General features: G+C 42.6%; 1 protein-coding gene across 1 annotated transcript in view; it reads right to left on the bottom strand.

Annotated features, from left to right (window-relative positions):
* Positions 1–1,018: 1,018 nt before the first annotated feature.
* Positions 1,019–15,785, bottom strand: part of SLC5A9 (solute carrier family 5 member 9) — a 33,611-nt gene continuing 18,844 nt past the window's right edge. Inside the window, exons 7-15 of the mRNA XM_077928751.1 lie at positions 14,985–15,065; positions 14,095–14,300; positions 12,719–12,854; positions 12,187–12,294; positions 11,894–12,044; positions 10,922–11,090; positions 8,177–8,392; positions 4,115–4,280; positions 1,019–1,425 (exon numbers count right to left, since the gene is read on the bottom strand). Of these exons, the coding sequence (XP_077784877.1) occupies positions 1,217–1,425; positions 4,115–4,280; positions 8,177–8,392; positions 10,922–11,090; positions 11,894–12,044; positions 12,187–12,294; positions 12,719–12,854; positions 14,095–14,300; positions 14,985–15,065 (1,442 nt within the window). The 3' untranslated portion in view covers positions 1,019–1,216. The remainder of the gene's footprint in view (positions 1,426–4,114; positions 4,281–8,176; positions 8,393–10,921; positions 11,091–11,893; positions 12,045–12,186; positions 12,295–12,718; positions 12,855–14,094; positions 14,301–14,984; positions 15,066–15,785) is intronic.

Genomic DNA, 15,785 nt, shown 5'->3' on the forward strand with positions numbered 1-15,785 from the left:
TTTAAAAGAAGATTCTTTTTTTGTGTGTGGAACAATAATGAATGACCTTGATAGATTTGTCAGGAAAATGAATGATAATCATTTGCTGATCGACACAGCCCTAGCAAGGAAGATTAATAAGAAAGTATGCATTGACATCATTAAAAATGTCTGCTGCCAAGGGACTTACACGTCAATTACAATTGAGGCAACTCACTGCACCTAGGATAGTGCTGTTATATCACAATCTGTTTACAACACAAACACACGTATGAATTCTATAGTGCTAACAACTCATTTCTTGAAATGTCCCAGCATGAAAAAAATCATTCTTTAGTGATTTATCTGAAGAAGTGTGCATGCACACGAAAGCTCATACCAATAACAAAGTTGGTCTCTAAGGTGCTACTGGAAAGAATTGGTTTCTTTAGTGAGTCAGAGCCTCTGACCCATGCATGTCTGTACAGTATGAGACTGCATATAGGTCTTCTAAACAGTTCTACTCGGTTGAACTGATGCCTAGTTCTAGTGCTGCTAGTTCTGATGGTGCCCATCAGTGGTAGGGAACAGAATGGAAATCTGGATGTTATATTCCATTGTTTCCAACGACCCCACCTGAATGCATTCAGAAACCTATTATGTTTCTCAGCACAATTCATGCAGCACATCCTGGCCGGACCTTTGAATTAAACACTGCATAGGCAGCTGCCAAAGGAGCACAATGAACACACTCTTGGTATTAGCTGCCTCCTGTTCTGAGGCTTACCTGCGGATAGGGACATAGGAAGCTTCCTTATACCCAGTCACATAATTGCCCCATCTAGCTTAGTTTTGTCTACACTGACTGGCAGACTGAGTACATGCCATTCAAGAAATAAGACTGACCAGAAGGTATGTTAATTGCCTCTCTTGCTTAAAAAAATTACCCTGTAGTTCTTCTCCCCACTTTATATATAAATAAAGAAGATGTCTTTCCATTTTCAGAAGCATGGAGCTTTGGAGGAAAGTAACAGCTATTAATAATAAATATTTCTTAGACTTGTGGTGTGTAAATCACTTTATTGTGTGTCTTCACAACAACCCAATGAGGTAGGTCAAGGTATCACTGATAGGGGTGCAGACTGAGAGAAGGGAACCAGCTAAAGCCACAGTGTAGGTCCACAGCTGGATGAATTGCAACTTGTAGCTTCCGGTTGATGCCTGTGCTTGTTCTAACTGGAGCGAGGCAATACTGGGCTCATCCAAAGTATCCCCATAAGAAGATGTTAATAGCCAAGAGAGCTACAGCATTGGCATTGCAAACAGCCTTCCACACTGGCTCTTCCTTGATGCTGGTGAGTTTCTTTTCAAGCGCCGCTTCCTCCTCTCTGGTTAAAGTGGGCTTGGGGTCAGTGGAAATCCCACAGAACCAGAAAAACACTTTCTTCCAGCAAGGATGCTTCGCTCCTGAATGGGGAAAAAATGAGGAAAACGGTGTGGGGTTTTTTTAACGTTTTGTGTGTTTATATGAACCACTTACTGGTATATAAAACAGATATAAAACAGAAGGAAACCCTTATATATTATATCTTTCCCACTTATTTTTCCAAGCGCAGCCCTTTGAGGTATTAAAATGGCATAAACACACACACACAGAGCCTCATTATGCTTTTGCATGAAGGATGTTACATTTCCTTTGCCGTCAGTGCTAATAACCTCATCTTCAGGATAGCTGTTTACAAACAGATGCAAGGACAGATGAGTTTAGTTCATGTGAAAACAAAGGTGACAAATAATTAACAACATTAGGTTGAACAGCTGCTTCGAATGTGAATCAAACTATACTTGTCAGACCCACAGATAAAAGTCTGGTCTCCTCGTTTTTCAGTGGTTTCCAGACCTGTTTCCTTTGGACCTCTCCACAATAAGGAGTTTCAGCGGATAATAGTGCCCCCGTCTCCTGATTCCCTGCCTTTTTTCTCAGTTCAAAAGCCTGGACTTAAAATGTGGGCTAGCATAGTTGTTATTCCATAGGGACTAAGCAGGGCTAGGGAACCTGTGGTCCTCCAGATGTTGCTCCCATCATCCCTGACTATTGGCCATGATGTCTGGGGCTGATGGTAGTTGGAGCTCGACAGCATGTGCATGACCACCGTTTCCCCATCCTTGTACAAAGATATGGGACAATGAGCTCTAAAAGGAACACTTTGATGAAGATAAATCCAACAGCTCTGAGCAAAGGGGGGGAATTCAGCCAAGTTAGAAAATCCAAGGATTTGGGGAGGGGGCTTTGTAAACGTTATCCCATTTTACTTGGTATGCAACAATTTCCAGAAGTGTAGCTGTGTGCTGCAGCAAAAACGACAAAGTGTTGTGGCACCTTAAAGGCCACAGGCTTTATCCAATGCTCTGTCTGCCAGTGCAAGGGTGCGTTTAAATGTTGTGCAGCAGAGGAATCTAGTGCAACAGATTGCATAGCTGATTGCACCAAAATTTGCTTATGCATTCTCTCTTGCAACAATGTTCCACTGGTACAAAACATTTCACCAGTGGAGCAAGTATACTGCTAAGTGACTTCTAGCTGTGCTGGATACAACCCCATACGTTTAAAGCACACGGCGCCCCCACAATGAACCCTGGGAACTGCAGTTTACTCCTCACAGAGCTTGGATTTCCAGCACCCTTAAGAGATCACAGTTCTCAGGGTTCCTTGTGGGTATCAGTGTGTCTTAAATGCATGTTAAATGTGCTTTAAATGTATGGTGTGGATGTGACCAAACTAATTTATTATGCTTTGATTTATACTTTAGTGGATTGCAGTCTATTTTGTCAGAAGTTCATGTCATAATACATTTATTGGTTTTTAAGCTGCTTTGTTGTTGTTTCCCATTATACCTGCGGATTAGACTGAGAGGCAAGGAGAATGGCTTTAATCCTAAACAAATATTTGTGGCATCTCCTCACTGAGCTGACTCGCATTCTGTATGAAAATGACTAAAACATTTTATGCAAGATCTTTTTGTGATAATGAATGATGATTATTCCAGCTAAACACAACACTTTACATCCATCCAACTTTCAAGTTGCAACCACTGGGTTTCCCTTTTCTGCTCTCAAATTGCTGCCAGAAGATAACATTGCAGTGCTGTGCACTTATAAAAGAGTACCGTATTTTTCGCCCTATAAGACGCACTTTTCCCCCTCCAAAAATGAAGGGGAAATGTGTGTGCGTCCTATGGGGCGAATGCAGGCTTTTGCTGAAGCCTGGAGAGCGAGGGGGGTCGGTGCGCACCGACCTCTCGCTCTCCAGGCTTCAGGAAGCTATCCGCTAGCCGTGGGAGCCGTGGGAGAGCTTGCCTGCACCCAGAAGCTTGGGGCGCGCTGAGCTCCGCACGCCCCAAGCTTCGGGATTAGCGCAGCACTCCACTAGCCCTGGGAGAGCCGCACGAAGTCGCGCAGCTCTCCCACGGCTAGCGGAGACCTTGCCAGCACCCAGAAGCTTGGGGCGCGCTGAACTCCACACGCCCCAAGCTTCGGGCTTAGTGCAGTGCACCTGGGGAAAAAAAATAATTCCCCCCCTTTATTTCCCCCCCAAAAAACTAGGTGCGTCCTATGGGCCGGTGCGTCCTATGGGGCGAAAAATACGGTAACTCCTCTGACCAAAAGTGCAGTTAAGCTTTCCAATCTTTGGTTTCCCTCATTTTAGTGGAGAAATGTTACACATCAAAGGAAATTGTTTCAAAATAGGCCTCTTAAAGAACAACAGTCATGATCAGTTTTTGTAGAATTTGGCACATGTTGCTGCAAAAAACAAAACCTACGATGCTAATAGATTCAACTAATTTCTAGGAACATTTCTCTCCCTATTTATTTCATAACATTTATACACTGCTTGATTTTAAAACCCCCAAAGCAGTTTACAAAAAGATACAACCATAAAATCAGGAAAAAGTACTATACATTATATCATGAACAGAAAGTTACACCTATCTACCATGGCATGTCTAGTCTGGCAAACCACTTATACTAAGCAGAGGACACAAGGTTATGGAGTAAGCTTTCTAGTCATCTGTTGGCTTTGATGGACCCTGGATGTCCTATGTATATTGTGCGCACACAAAAATACACAACCGGCAGGAGAAAACAGGTAACATACCTCCATGCTCTTTACATACTAAATCTCCATTCTCTGACTGAACAGTATCTACCGGTACATCATTCTCTCTCTTGGAGGAAATCATCTCTGTGCTTGGGCAGGTATGGCTCTCCAAGTCTTTTCCATCTCTTTTGCTGTGTCTAGTCCACCATGTCAGTCGGGCAAGCTGGGTAATTTGCAAATCAAAAACAAAGGTGTGAAGCTGGAGAATATCTGTGTATCATTAGCTTATGCATCTGCTTGCTTTAGACCTAGCCAGCTTGACACAGAAGGGCTCAAAGGAGCATGGCTTTAGCCACATGAATTGTGTGGGGATAGGTTGTCCTGCAACTCGTACTAAAAAGGCACATCACAATCTGAGGCATGTCTACTCAAAAGTAAGTACCTTGTGATTCGCTGTCTCCCAGAATCATGATAATATAAAATCATAGAATCGTAGAGTGGCACACAGAACCTTTATATATACAAAACAGAAGAGAGAACCGGAACCTCCCGGGTATTTTGAAGAGGATGGCAACATGTGAAAAACTTGCATGTGGAAGCAGCACCAGTTCATGTGGAAGCCACCCATCTCGTGTTGAAGCATAAAGCACACCCCTCCCCACTTCTCTGCTCCAAACTGACCCCTCCTAAAGTTGCTTTTCTAAAAAACAAAAATGTTGTAGGGAGTTCTAATACAGATACATTTGCACATAGCATGCCATTAGCATACTACTCTACTTGGAAAGTAACTCTCAAAAGGTCACTTATAAATGAACAGTAGTTTTAATACTTTGAATTTCAGGCACAAAATCTGGAAGGCAGTTTCCAGCTGACACAAAAAGTTGTATAATCTCTGGAAGATTTATAGCTTTATTTAAATTATTTTCAACCAAGATGAGCATCAGGCAAGGCTAATCTTTCTTGTCACATTGTGCTAAATTGCTTTGATTTGATGATCCTCATCTTTCCTGAAGAATCCTTTTAGGGGCTTCTTTCTTTCTTTTTTACCTTCCTTTCCTCCCCCCCCCCCTTTGGTTACTCATTAAATCTAACAAGAATGTAATGAAATTGGAGGACACAAAAGGATCCAGGAGACATTTTCCTCTTCCTCTGAACACAAATGGCTTGTTGGTGAGTGAAGGGGAAGAGATACATTAGGATGAAATAAAATAGTTTTAGCAGTAGCGACAAAAACACTTAAACTAATTTAAGTGCAGGCGTGATTAATGCTTGTAACTCTAAAATGCACTTATTGGATAGGAAACAGATTCATGGGCAAGGTTCATCATGACTTGTGTAGGACACTTATTTCTGACATACTAGAGTTCATATGTATGCATCTGGAGAGAGACCATGTGTCTTTTGAAAGGCCCATCATGCCAACCTGAGATCCCATTACTCCATCAGTTGCTTAGCCTGTCTTCTCTTGTTTTTTTTCAATCACATACTAGAGTTCTACAAACTACACTGAGCAGGTGAAGGAGTAGTAAACCTACAAGCTGGGAGGTACAGTGGCTGCAGGACCTTCTTATCTGATGAATGAAAGACATTCAAATAACCATAAGGGTTGAGTGAGAATCCCACAAAATTGAGTGGAAGCAACGTGGTAAATGTTTCTGCCTGAATTGGGAGGATCTTTCTTCCCCCTTGCTCCCCATGCTACAGCCCACCCCATTTAAAGCCCCCAATGTCTTGACTCGACCTGTCCATGCTCTAAGATTAGCAGATGAAACCCACCTGGTACTCTCTCTGTGGAATGAGGTACATGGTGTGATAGCCTTGAAAAGGGCCTTTTCAGTGGTGGCTCCTGATACACTGCTAAGGTGCATTTGGTTCCAACTATAGTTTTAGGAGGCGAGTTATGACTCATCTTTTTCAGTGGGCATTTGGAGGAGGGGAGATGTGATTGCTGCTGCTGCTATTAGTTAATTGTTATTCACTAATTAGTTGTTATGTGCTGTTAAAGGATTACTCTGTTTTTATGGATTTTGATCTGGGTGCTTTGCTGTAAACCACCCTGGGCATATCAATCATCTAAAGAAATAAATCAGTAGGGTTCACTAACCCTTAGTAGAATAGTTTCAGTATTCGGCGGCAGGGGGGGGGGAGAGCTGCTGTGAGGAGAAGGAAGTGGTGGGGAAGGGAGTCTGTACCAACCCCATTACTCCCACATAATCCTGACTCCCATTGTCTTTTTAGACCTTTTACTATTTTTGCAATCTGATCCAAGTTTATTTTATAAATAAAAGTGGGATATAGTTTTTAATTGAATTAATACAGTACCGCTATCCTCTTGTGACCTCACTTCCTCCACTGCCACTCCCCACTTCCTCGTGTTCTCGTCTGACAAACCTTAAAAGAAACTTTGTCAAGATTTTTTTAAAAAGTTTTCCCTCCCCCTTTTTCCTCTGTCGAACTAGAATAAATCCTTCTCTTCCAAAATGCCATCTGGCATCTTGCAGTTGCGTTTCAGCTTCACAGTCTCAAATTTAATTGTAAGCTCCTTTGCAGAGTTTTCAAGGACGACATGACACAATATGGGCTATGTACAATGAAGACATATGAACTCTGAGGCATACCAAACAAATTCTTTGCATATTTGTTTTGCGGTACAGCATCCATCACCACAGGGATGGGAGAGTGTCCAAAACAGCAGGGGAAAGTGCTTCTGCTTGCTGTTTTTAGGCTGTAATTCATTTAAAGCTTGGTGCATTAACGGTACTACTCAAACACCAGATACAAATCTCTCCTTCCTCTTCTGTCCATTTGCTACTGTCAGAGGAGAAGGTCATCAGAGAAAGTTTTGTGAGGCCATGTGTAGTCACTCTTTCCCAGATAAAACTCCAGGAGGATTGTACTCAACTCTGCACCAATGAGCCAGGGTCCTTATCCATTCAAGAGCATAGGTTCAAGAGATCATTTCAGCCTGAGGTTCGCTAATCACTCCTTTGTGGCCATGCTAGGATGAATGGCCCATTCTCTTTTCAGTCCTTGTCAGTTTTGCATGTGTTCCATTACAAATTTACATTTTGGTGTGTTTTTTTAATCTGTCTGAATATTCATATTTAAGTACACGTTTTATCACAAAATATGTATTTTAAACCTGCATTCTAAAATTTGGACCAGTGCAAAATCTGAAGGATAATTATGCTTCAGATTACATATTAGTCCAGCTCACTGAAAAATGCAGCCTGGACAAATCTCTTCACCATTCCTAGGCCATACAATTCTGAGAGCCCCACTCTGATACGGGAAGGTAAGTGGAGTTGAAGCCATCTGCCACCTGGAAGGAAGGCTACCTGGAAAAGCTGAGGGCTCCAGGCACTCTGAACCCATGGGTTATTGTCTATTCACTGAACCCATGGGTTATTGTCTATTCACTGAACCCATGGGTTACTGTCTATTCACATCAGTTGAGAATATGATCCATACTTTTGTTCACTGAGGAAAACTCTTTCCATTCTTCACTAAGCTGACCCAGTAAAACCAGGATTGGACTGCTTTTGGGAAAACCAGAGTTGTGAGAAAGTCTTCAAAGCATCTCTTCAAGAACTCACTGAAAGAAAACTTTTTTTTTTTAAACCAGTTTTATGCAGCAAATGAAATAAAGTTCTTTGCTACCAAACCTCAGCCGTTCAATGTAATTGAGATCACTTTGGGATGGAATGTTCTTTCTAAATGCCAAGGCTCCAACAATATTAATCTTGTTAGCTTACAAGATTGATGCCGTCTCTTCTGAAATACGAGAGGGGGTTCAATTAGAGCCATTACATCCCCTCCTCAGCAGCCCATTCTAATATGATTTCTTCCCCACTGTCTGCCTCTCTACTTGATAGGATGTGCCAGTAGTGTCCTCACAGCATGGAAGCCTGCTCTCCATTTCCAGTGCTCACTGAGTCTAAATGATTTTTAACCCTATAATACCTGGGAAGCAAGATCATTGAGAAGGAAGACTTCTTTGTAGGGCTTTCCAGTTTACAGTAGTACTGAGGGGTCCAAGGTACAACAAGGAAAACTAAGCAAGTGTTTTGGTGCTTTGTTTTGTTTTAAAAAGAATATTCATCCTTCAAAGCCACTTACATTTTCCTCTGGGACTGGTGGTGTGCAGAGGCTAACAGTGATGATGACAGCTGCTGTTAGTACACACAGGAGGATAGCAAAGTACAGATAGTGCACATCTTTCAACAGAGCTGGCCTCTGGTCCTCCTCTCCACAGGAGGGCGCCATGTAGATAAACTCCATAACCATCCGAACGAGTCCGACTGCTAACCCAAACATCAGCCCCCAGAAAGCTCCCTGGGAAGAAAACATAGGGAGATGTGATGAAATTTGAGTGGAGGAGTTGGAAACATGGGGTGGGATTCAAATCAGTGTTTGGGAGATTGCTCCATCAGTGCAAGTATTTCTGCTTGCCCAAGGGAGGCGTCTCCACTACCAACACATGGTGTTCTGCAGGTTCTCCTGTCCCTTCATAGTGGAGATTAGAGTGTGTGTGTGGGGGGGGGGGGGAGTTGGGGAAAGCCCTGTTATGCTAGTGGAATTCCTTGGGCTGGCTTCCACTGGTGGAATGAGTGAATTAAATCCAGTCCTTGCTTACTGATTTTGTTAAAACATCCCAGTTTGGAAATTAACATGATCCAATTTCGTTCTTTATTGAGAGAAGAGCTAAAAACATATTTAGTTATAATTTAAACATATGTACTACATTTAAATTTTAACAGGTATTTGTTTATGAGAGTCATTGTCACCTAATATATAAGATTGCCATACCTAGACTTAGAAATCTTATTTCAAATCTTAACCTAGTTATCTTGGTTCTGGTAACAAAAAAACCCACATCCCTAGACCAATAAGTGTTTGGCCACTGTAACACTCTGCCTCTGAGCCAATGTATTTACCTTTTTAAAGTAATGCCTTCAGAACAGCTTTTTGGACAGTTTATCCTACAGCACTAGTTTCATGTTTAAAGGCATACAAAGAGTGGGACCAACCGCATGAGTCCTTAACACAAAACGGGGGTCCCTAATTCCATCCTGGCAGAGATTTTCAAGATAAGAACCCACATCGTTACAAGCCTTTAATTACTGCAGAAGCACAGTGGAAACTTCTAGAGAGGCTCCCGTGGGACTAATTACATTGAAAAGACAGCAAAGACTAATGAGTGAACTGATTATAGTGTTGCACTGCTACAGCGTTGGAGAGGATGGCTTTCAGATCAGGAAGAGAAGTTAGGATTAGGCTGACAGCATTGGGGCATGAACTCAGGATCAGATATCAAGTTAGTGCCCAGGACATAGGGCTGAAATTGCAAGGATGCGTTAAAGCAAGCACAGAAATGATAAAATAGCATGCCTGGTTGGAACCCAGATTAAAACGCATCCATATTATCAGGTGGAGTTTCTCCAGGACCCTTCTCGCTTTGACCATCAGTCTCCCTAGAAACATTGATAGGTCCTAAACTAGCTCTTCAGCATTAAGTGAGAATGTTCCCCTCCAAGTTCCTGTAAATTTCATCAGTCAAGCTATACAATTAGCTGGAATACAAACAGAATTAATGCAGCCATTGCCCAAACCACACTGGGTAAACAACAGACCTATGTAAATGACATTTATGTAGCTGTGTATGTTTGTGTGGGTTCATTTATGGAGTGGTTGGAGTTACAATGATGTAAAGAGCAGTGGAACTCTACTGAGCTAGAGAAAGAGTGCCCATGGGAAGGGGAGGGGAGGGAAAGCAAGCAAGGGGGACTGAATGGATAGAAAAACCTAAGTTTGCATGAAATGTATGGCTTTCACCTAGGGGGGCGGAATCTGATGGTGTTGGAAACTGATGAAAGAACTATGGGTTCCTATGGGTTAAAAGGCCAGGAAATTATACTGCACATCTACCAGTAGCCTAGAATAACAGATCTCTGTTTTTGTTTGGTCTTACTTTACAACATGCCGCTTCTTTTTATTCCTTGAAATTCCCTTTAAACAAAAACAAAGCCCTTTCCTTCCACTCCCCACCCCAATACCCTTAACTGGGTTTGAAGGGGCAAAGACCTGAAGTGAGTTGGTCAATGTTTGGGTTGCCCCATTCCCTTTGAAGGGAGTATACCTATTCAAATTATCCTCTTAAATGCTATGGGTTTGGGACAGGCACAGTCCCCAAGGTCCTCAGGAAGTCAAGTCCTAACTGGTATTCCTTGCACACTGGGGCACCTGGGGTTTGAGTCCTGAGCCCCAGAAGGTGGTTACTGAATGCTCACTTGTGTGGGTTTAGAGAAAAATGGCGTTCCCCTCAACTTGAGGTGCTGGTGTTATACCAGGACATACAGTTCTGCAGAAATGGGTCTATTTAGCAAGTTTGTCAAAAAGAAACAAGTGAAACTTGGCTTGATTTCACAATGTGGCTAGATCTCCCACATAATTATATACGGCTCAGCTCTCTTGAAGTCTCAAACCAAAGGAGATTTGATGACTGGAAGATTAAAGCTAGGGAAATTCAGTTTCTGAATAAGAATTACTTTCTAAGCAGTGGGGGGGGGGAGAGAATAAGTTTTGGTGAATCTTTATGAAGTCCCTTCTTTTCTCCCTGCTCCCCCCTCTCACTTCCTGTGCCTTATCACTTCTTTCAGTTAAACCAGTAATCAAAGCCCTGAGAATCTTTTTTAAAGAGATGCTGTCCTCTAATGGGCCTAAATTCCACAGTTGTTGCATTCAAGGGAAAGTCAGTCAATATAATCGTAATGAATGGTCTTGTCTGCCCTGAAAAACTATGAAACGATGACATTTGGGAGATGCTATTATTCATACGCACCTCCTCATTGATTCTGTACTTACTGGCTCATTGATCCTCTTGCAGAAGATTGCTAGGATGAAGAGGGCAGTGATGGGTGGCGCTAGGTAACTGGTTATTGACTGAATGTAGTCAAAGAGCTGACCGCTGTTGGCTAGCTGGATGATGGGGATCCAGAGGATGCTAATGGCAACGAGAATGAGGACAAACACCCTGCAAGAGCAGGACAAAGCATGTTACTTCTGCACAACTTGACAAATCTAACTTTTTATGTTCTCTATGGAGCCATGGAAAGGGGGGGTGGGGATTTCCCCCCTCACGGCACAGCGGGGTTTGGGGAAAACTCAGCAAGTGCTGCTTTGTCAAGACTTCAAACAGAGAGTACATTTCATTGACCAAAAGGACGTTAAGGGAAAGCTGCAAACATGCTGCTGCTGCAGTGATCGTGGACAGCTCCCATCCCGCAGAGATGAGGCATCTCTGGCGGCCATGATTTTTTACAGGCAGAAGTCACTTGAACAGCTGCAGAGCAATCCCAGAAATGGGGAGAGCACACAGCCAACAGCACAAGCTGCAGAGTTGGGTATGGAGACAGGAGGACACCAGCTGTGGAGGCCAATGACATGAGCGTTTGGTCCAACTAAATCTGCTTTGGGATCAGGTTCAGTGATTTGGATCAGAGACTTTTGTGGCTCAGTCTGAGTTGCTTTCAGTTCTTAACTGAAGCAGAATACGCGGCTCTGGAAACGGAATATGCACCGTGGAATGTTTCCTATGACTTTTGCAGCATCTCACAAGTTCTTGCCGCAGTTCACTCATTGCTTGGGCTCCAACTGAACCTTAACAGGAGGGCACACAAGAAAGTTTGATCATCGTGGGCATGAAACCCCTTCAGAAACTGCACTAGGTGCACCTGCAGATAAGGGGAAACTGAGGGCACTAGGCAGTTTGTGGGCAGTGTCTGCTCAGGGAGCATTTTTGATAAGCAAATTAAGGTGTGGGGAAGAAAAAAGGACCTTCCGACGATCATGAGTTCCTGTTCAGTGGCCGTCTTGTGGAGTCGCTGCCAGATATCTATGGCAAAAAGGGTGCTGCTACTGTTGAAGATAGAGGTGAGAGAGCTCATCAAGGCAGCCATGATCACGGCAATCATCAAGCCACGGAGTCCTAAGAAGTCAACAGGGAAAGCCTAGTTAACTTTCACCAGCGAACTCTCACCAGCCCACCCAGGCACTAGCCCACTTCATCAGCAGGCCAACGCTTGCCCATGTGGTCCACCTCGCTCTCAACAAGAATAGAATTACCTTACCTACAGGCATGAGCTCCATTACTAGCTTAGGGTAGGCAATGTTTGAACAACCCACTTTCGCTCCACAGACCTTTTCACAGATTTCTGGGTCTACACATCCCACTTCATCTGGAGCAAGCAAGTAAATAAAGAAATGCAGGTTTTAGTTATAGGAGATATAGAGGAAGCAGTTGTTGTTTACATTTATGGGTGATTAAGTGTGCAGCAGACATATGCTTTTCAGGTTGTGTTTGAGATCCATGCCATGTGTTTCCTGTCCCAAATGTTATTACTTCTGACAGTGCCACCCATACATATATAGGGTGACAGCAGATGACTGTGTTTACCTTGTGAATGCTGCTTATAAATTTACTGCAAATTGCTAGCAAATACAATATTATTGTCTATCCAATGACCAGTTGGGAAAGTTTGTCTCCCCATATAGCTTGATGAGTTCCTACTGTAGGTAGTTGCATGTTTACAGCTGTCCACCCTCCTTGTAAATGGCCACCTGTGGGCACTTGTAGCCTTAGAACAGCCAGCAGGAGCTTACCTGGATAGAGAGCTCTGCTAATCATGCCCGGCATGACAATGAAAAACATTGGGAAGATTTTCAAATATCCGCCTAGCACAGACCCGCCTTTAGCATGAGAGAGACTCTTCGCAGAGAGTGACCTTTGCACAATTACCTGAAAGGAGAACCAGTTAGTTTTAAGGAAACTTTGCACAGGTTGTTTCACATTTTCTTGGAAACAGAAGAGAACCAAGATAGTCAAAGCAATCTTTTGGCCAAATGGTTAAGAAATGGCAGTCGCTAAAAACTGAAGGCTAGGCTGGAGGGTTTGTAAAGAATCTTCAAGAGATAACCTTTCTCAAATTAAGAGACAAAAGCTGCCTAAATACATGTGAAACATACGTATCCTGTTAAAATGTATACTTTTAATCTATGATTTTTTAAAAACCATTTGTGAGCTTTAAATGTACTATACAATTAATGCATGGTTAATCGGACTGGTTATAAGGAAAGTTTTTACAGTGATACCTCGGGTTAAGAACTTAATTCGTTCTGGAGGTCCGTTCTTAACCTGAAACTGTTCTTAACCTGAAGCACCACTTTAGCTAATGGGGCCTCCCACTGCCGCCGCTGCGCAATTTCTGTTCTCATCCTGAAGCAAAGTTCTTAACCTGAGGTACTATTTCTGGGTTAGCGGAGTCTGTAACCTGAAGTGTCTGTAACCTGAAGTGTATGTAACCCGAGGTACCACTGTATTCCATCCCATTACCTCAAGTAACAGGGCCGAGTTAGGGCTGTTTCTTTAGTTTGCTGAAATTAGTGAGCCTAAGTTAGCTGTGTCTATTAACTTTAATGGGCCTACTCTAAGTGCAACTAGCACTGAAGGCACCCATTATTTTTTCTCGTGACATTAGGCTTTAACTCTGCCTCTGAATTTTTTAATGCGTGCTCAGAATCTGAGTAATGCAAATGATTCCTACGTGCTGTAATACAAGGAAACAGAGATCTCATATGCTGATTTTGACTGAAATAATCCAATGGGTTTTTGATCCCAGCACAATAAATTAGTCCTAAAACTCTCCTGTAGAGGGCAGTGATAAATCTATCAAACATGCAGCAAGAAAGACATACCGTAATTTTTGCTCTATAAGACTCACTTTTTCTCTCCTAAAAAGTAAGGGGAAATGTGTGTGTGTCTTATGGAGCGAATGCAGGCTGCGCAGCTATCCCAGAAGCCAAAACAGCAAGAGGGATTGCTGCTTTCACTGCACAGCGATCCCTCTTGCTGTTCTGGCTTCTGAGATTCAGAATATTTTTTTTCTTGTTTTCCTCCTCCAAAAACTAGGTGCGTCTTGTGGTCTGGTGAGTCTTATAGAGCAAAAAATACGGTATTTACTTTACCTGATTTACTTTACCTGATCTGTGCACCAGCACCAAAGAGCAAGCACTGAGAGGCCAAATATAAGTCCAGGCCATGGAATATCTCCATTGATAGGGTCTCTCATCATATGGAAGGCATCTTCCCGTGGCAAGTGGCAAGTAGTGTTTGGCACAATGACACTGGGGATGGCTCTACTATACTTCTCTTGCAGTCCTTCGTACCACCCAACTTTATCAAAGCCTAAAATGAAAGAGGCCACAGTCCAGTCAGCAAGCTCATGTCATCCATCCATATCCCCCCCCCCCAGCCATGCACCGTCCCCTCCAGCCACATTTTGCAGGGTCAAACCAGATGTGAAATTTGTAATATGAATTGTTAATGGTTTTCTTTGTGTTGGGGAATAGTATTGCGGGGAGGGGCAAGCTGGATTGGGACCATGGCGTTTGGGAGGAAGGGCTTTAAGCTTTTGACTCCATGGATTACCAATAATTACCCCCTCCCCCATGGAAGGCACTTTAAGTGGCCAGGCAAACCCAAAGTAAGCAAGGTTGTTGGGTTCAGGCATGACACCAAACTATAGTCAAAACAAGCCACATTTTGCAAGCCAACAACAAGCCATATCTTTGCATTGTAGTTGGTTGCCAGAATACAAAATAGTTAAATCTGCTAGGCTAGGTTCAGATGCTCAAACAAGCCACACATTGGATAAACAAGCCATATTAATTGTGCAGAGCTTTTGCAGATATTAGATGAGACATAATAAACATATAACTAAACTTAAGTCCAGTTTTCTCTTCTCATAAAAAAAAACTTTGATGTAGAAGTTGAGACAACATCAACCCAGATGGTTTTTGGCATTTTTTTCAAGATGTGTCATTCTATTAGCCAAAGAAATAAAGCAACACAATCCCATCTTCATCTCACCGATAAACATAAGAACCAATGCTCCAAGCACCATGATCACAGTCTGCAAAGCATCTGTGTATATCACTGCAGTTAAACCACCTGTGAAAAAGATTAGAAAGAACTGATTCAAAGACCAATATTTCTACATTTTTGTGTTTTCCCTTACTCAGTTACAAAATGGAATGTGATTCTAATAAATGAATCGATGAAAAGAATGCGGTTTTAACACATGAGCAAGAGCCTGGATAGCTCAGTTGGTTAGACCGTGGTGCTGATAACGCCTATGGGGCAGCTGCATATTCCTGCATTGCAGGGGGTTGGATCAGAGTCTCTTTCAACTTTACAATTCCATGATTGTACAAAAATTAAGGTTTTGAGTCCATGAAATGAATCATGGAATCATAGAATTGTGGAGTTGGAAGAGAACCCAAAGGCATCTAACCAAACCCCTGCAATTCAGGAATGGAATAATGAAATCACTGTTTCTTCAAACTTTGCACATTTCAGACCAAACTTGTGACAAATCAGTTGCAGGAAACTGCAGTCAGGATCAGAAAGGGAAAGGGGCCATTTCTCAATCTTTCCCTTTAGGCTATTTTTCTTTTCCAAATTGCCTACTCTAAGCTGACGTTTTGCCTCTTAGGGAGAGAATATGCCTGCCTGGCTTTGGGCGGCCATATTTTGAAGAGCGAAAAAGAGGACACATTTGCCGACTTCCACTTTTAACTATGGATCACTGTGACGACTCTACCTATGAAAAAGAAGACGTGTTCTGGAAAAAGAGGACATATGACAACCTGGGCTTGAAAATTGTGTTTT

The sequence above is a fragment of the Podarcis muralis genome, chromosome 5, assembly GCF_964188315.1.
Source record: "Podarcis muralis chromosome 5, rPodMur119.hap1.1, whole genome shotgun sequence".
In the NCBI taxonomy this organism is placed as follows: Eukaryota; Metazoa; Chordata; class Lepidosauria; order Squamata; family Lacertidae; genus Podarcis; species Podarcis muralis.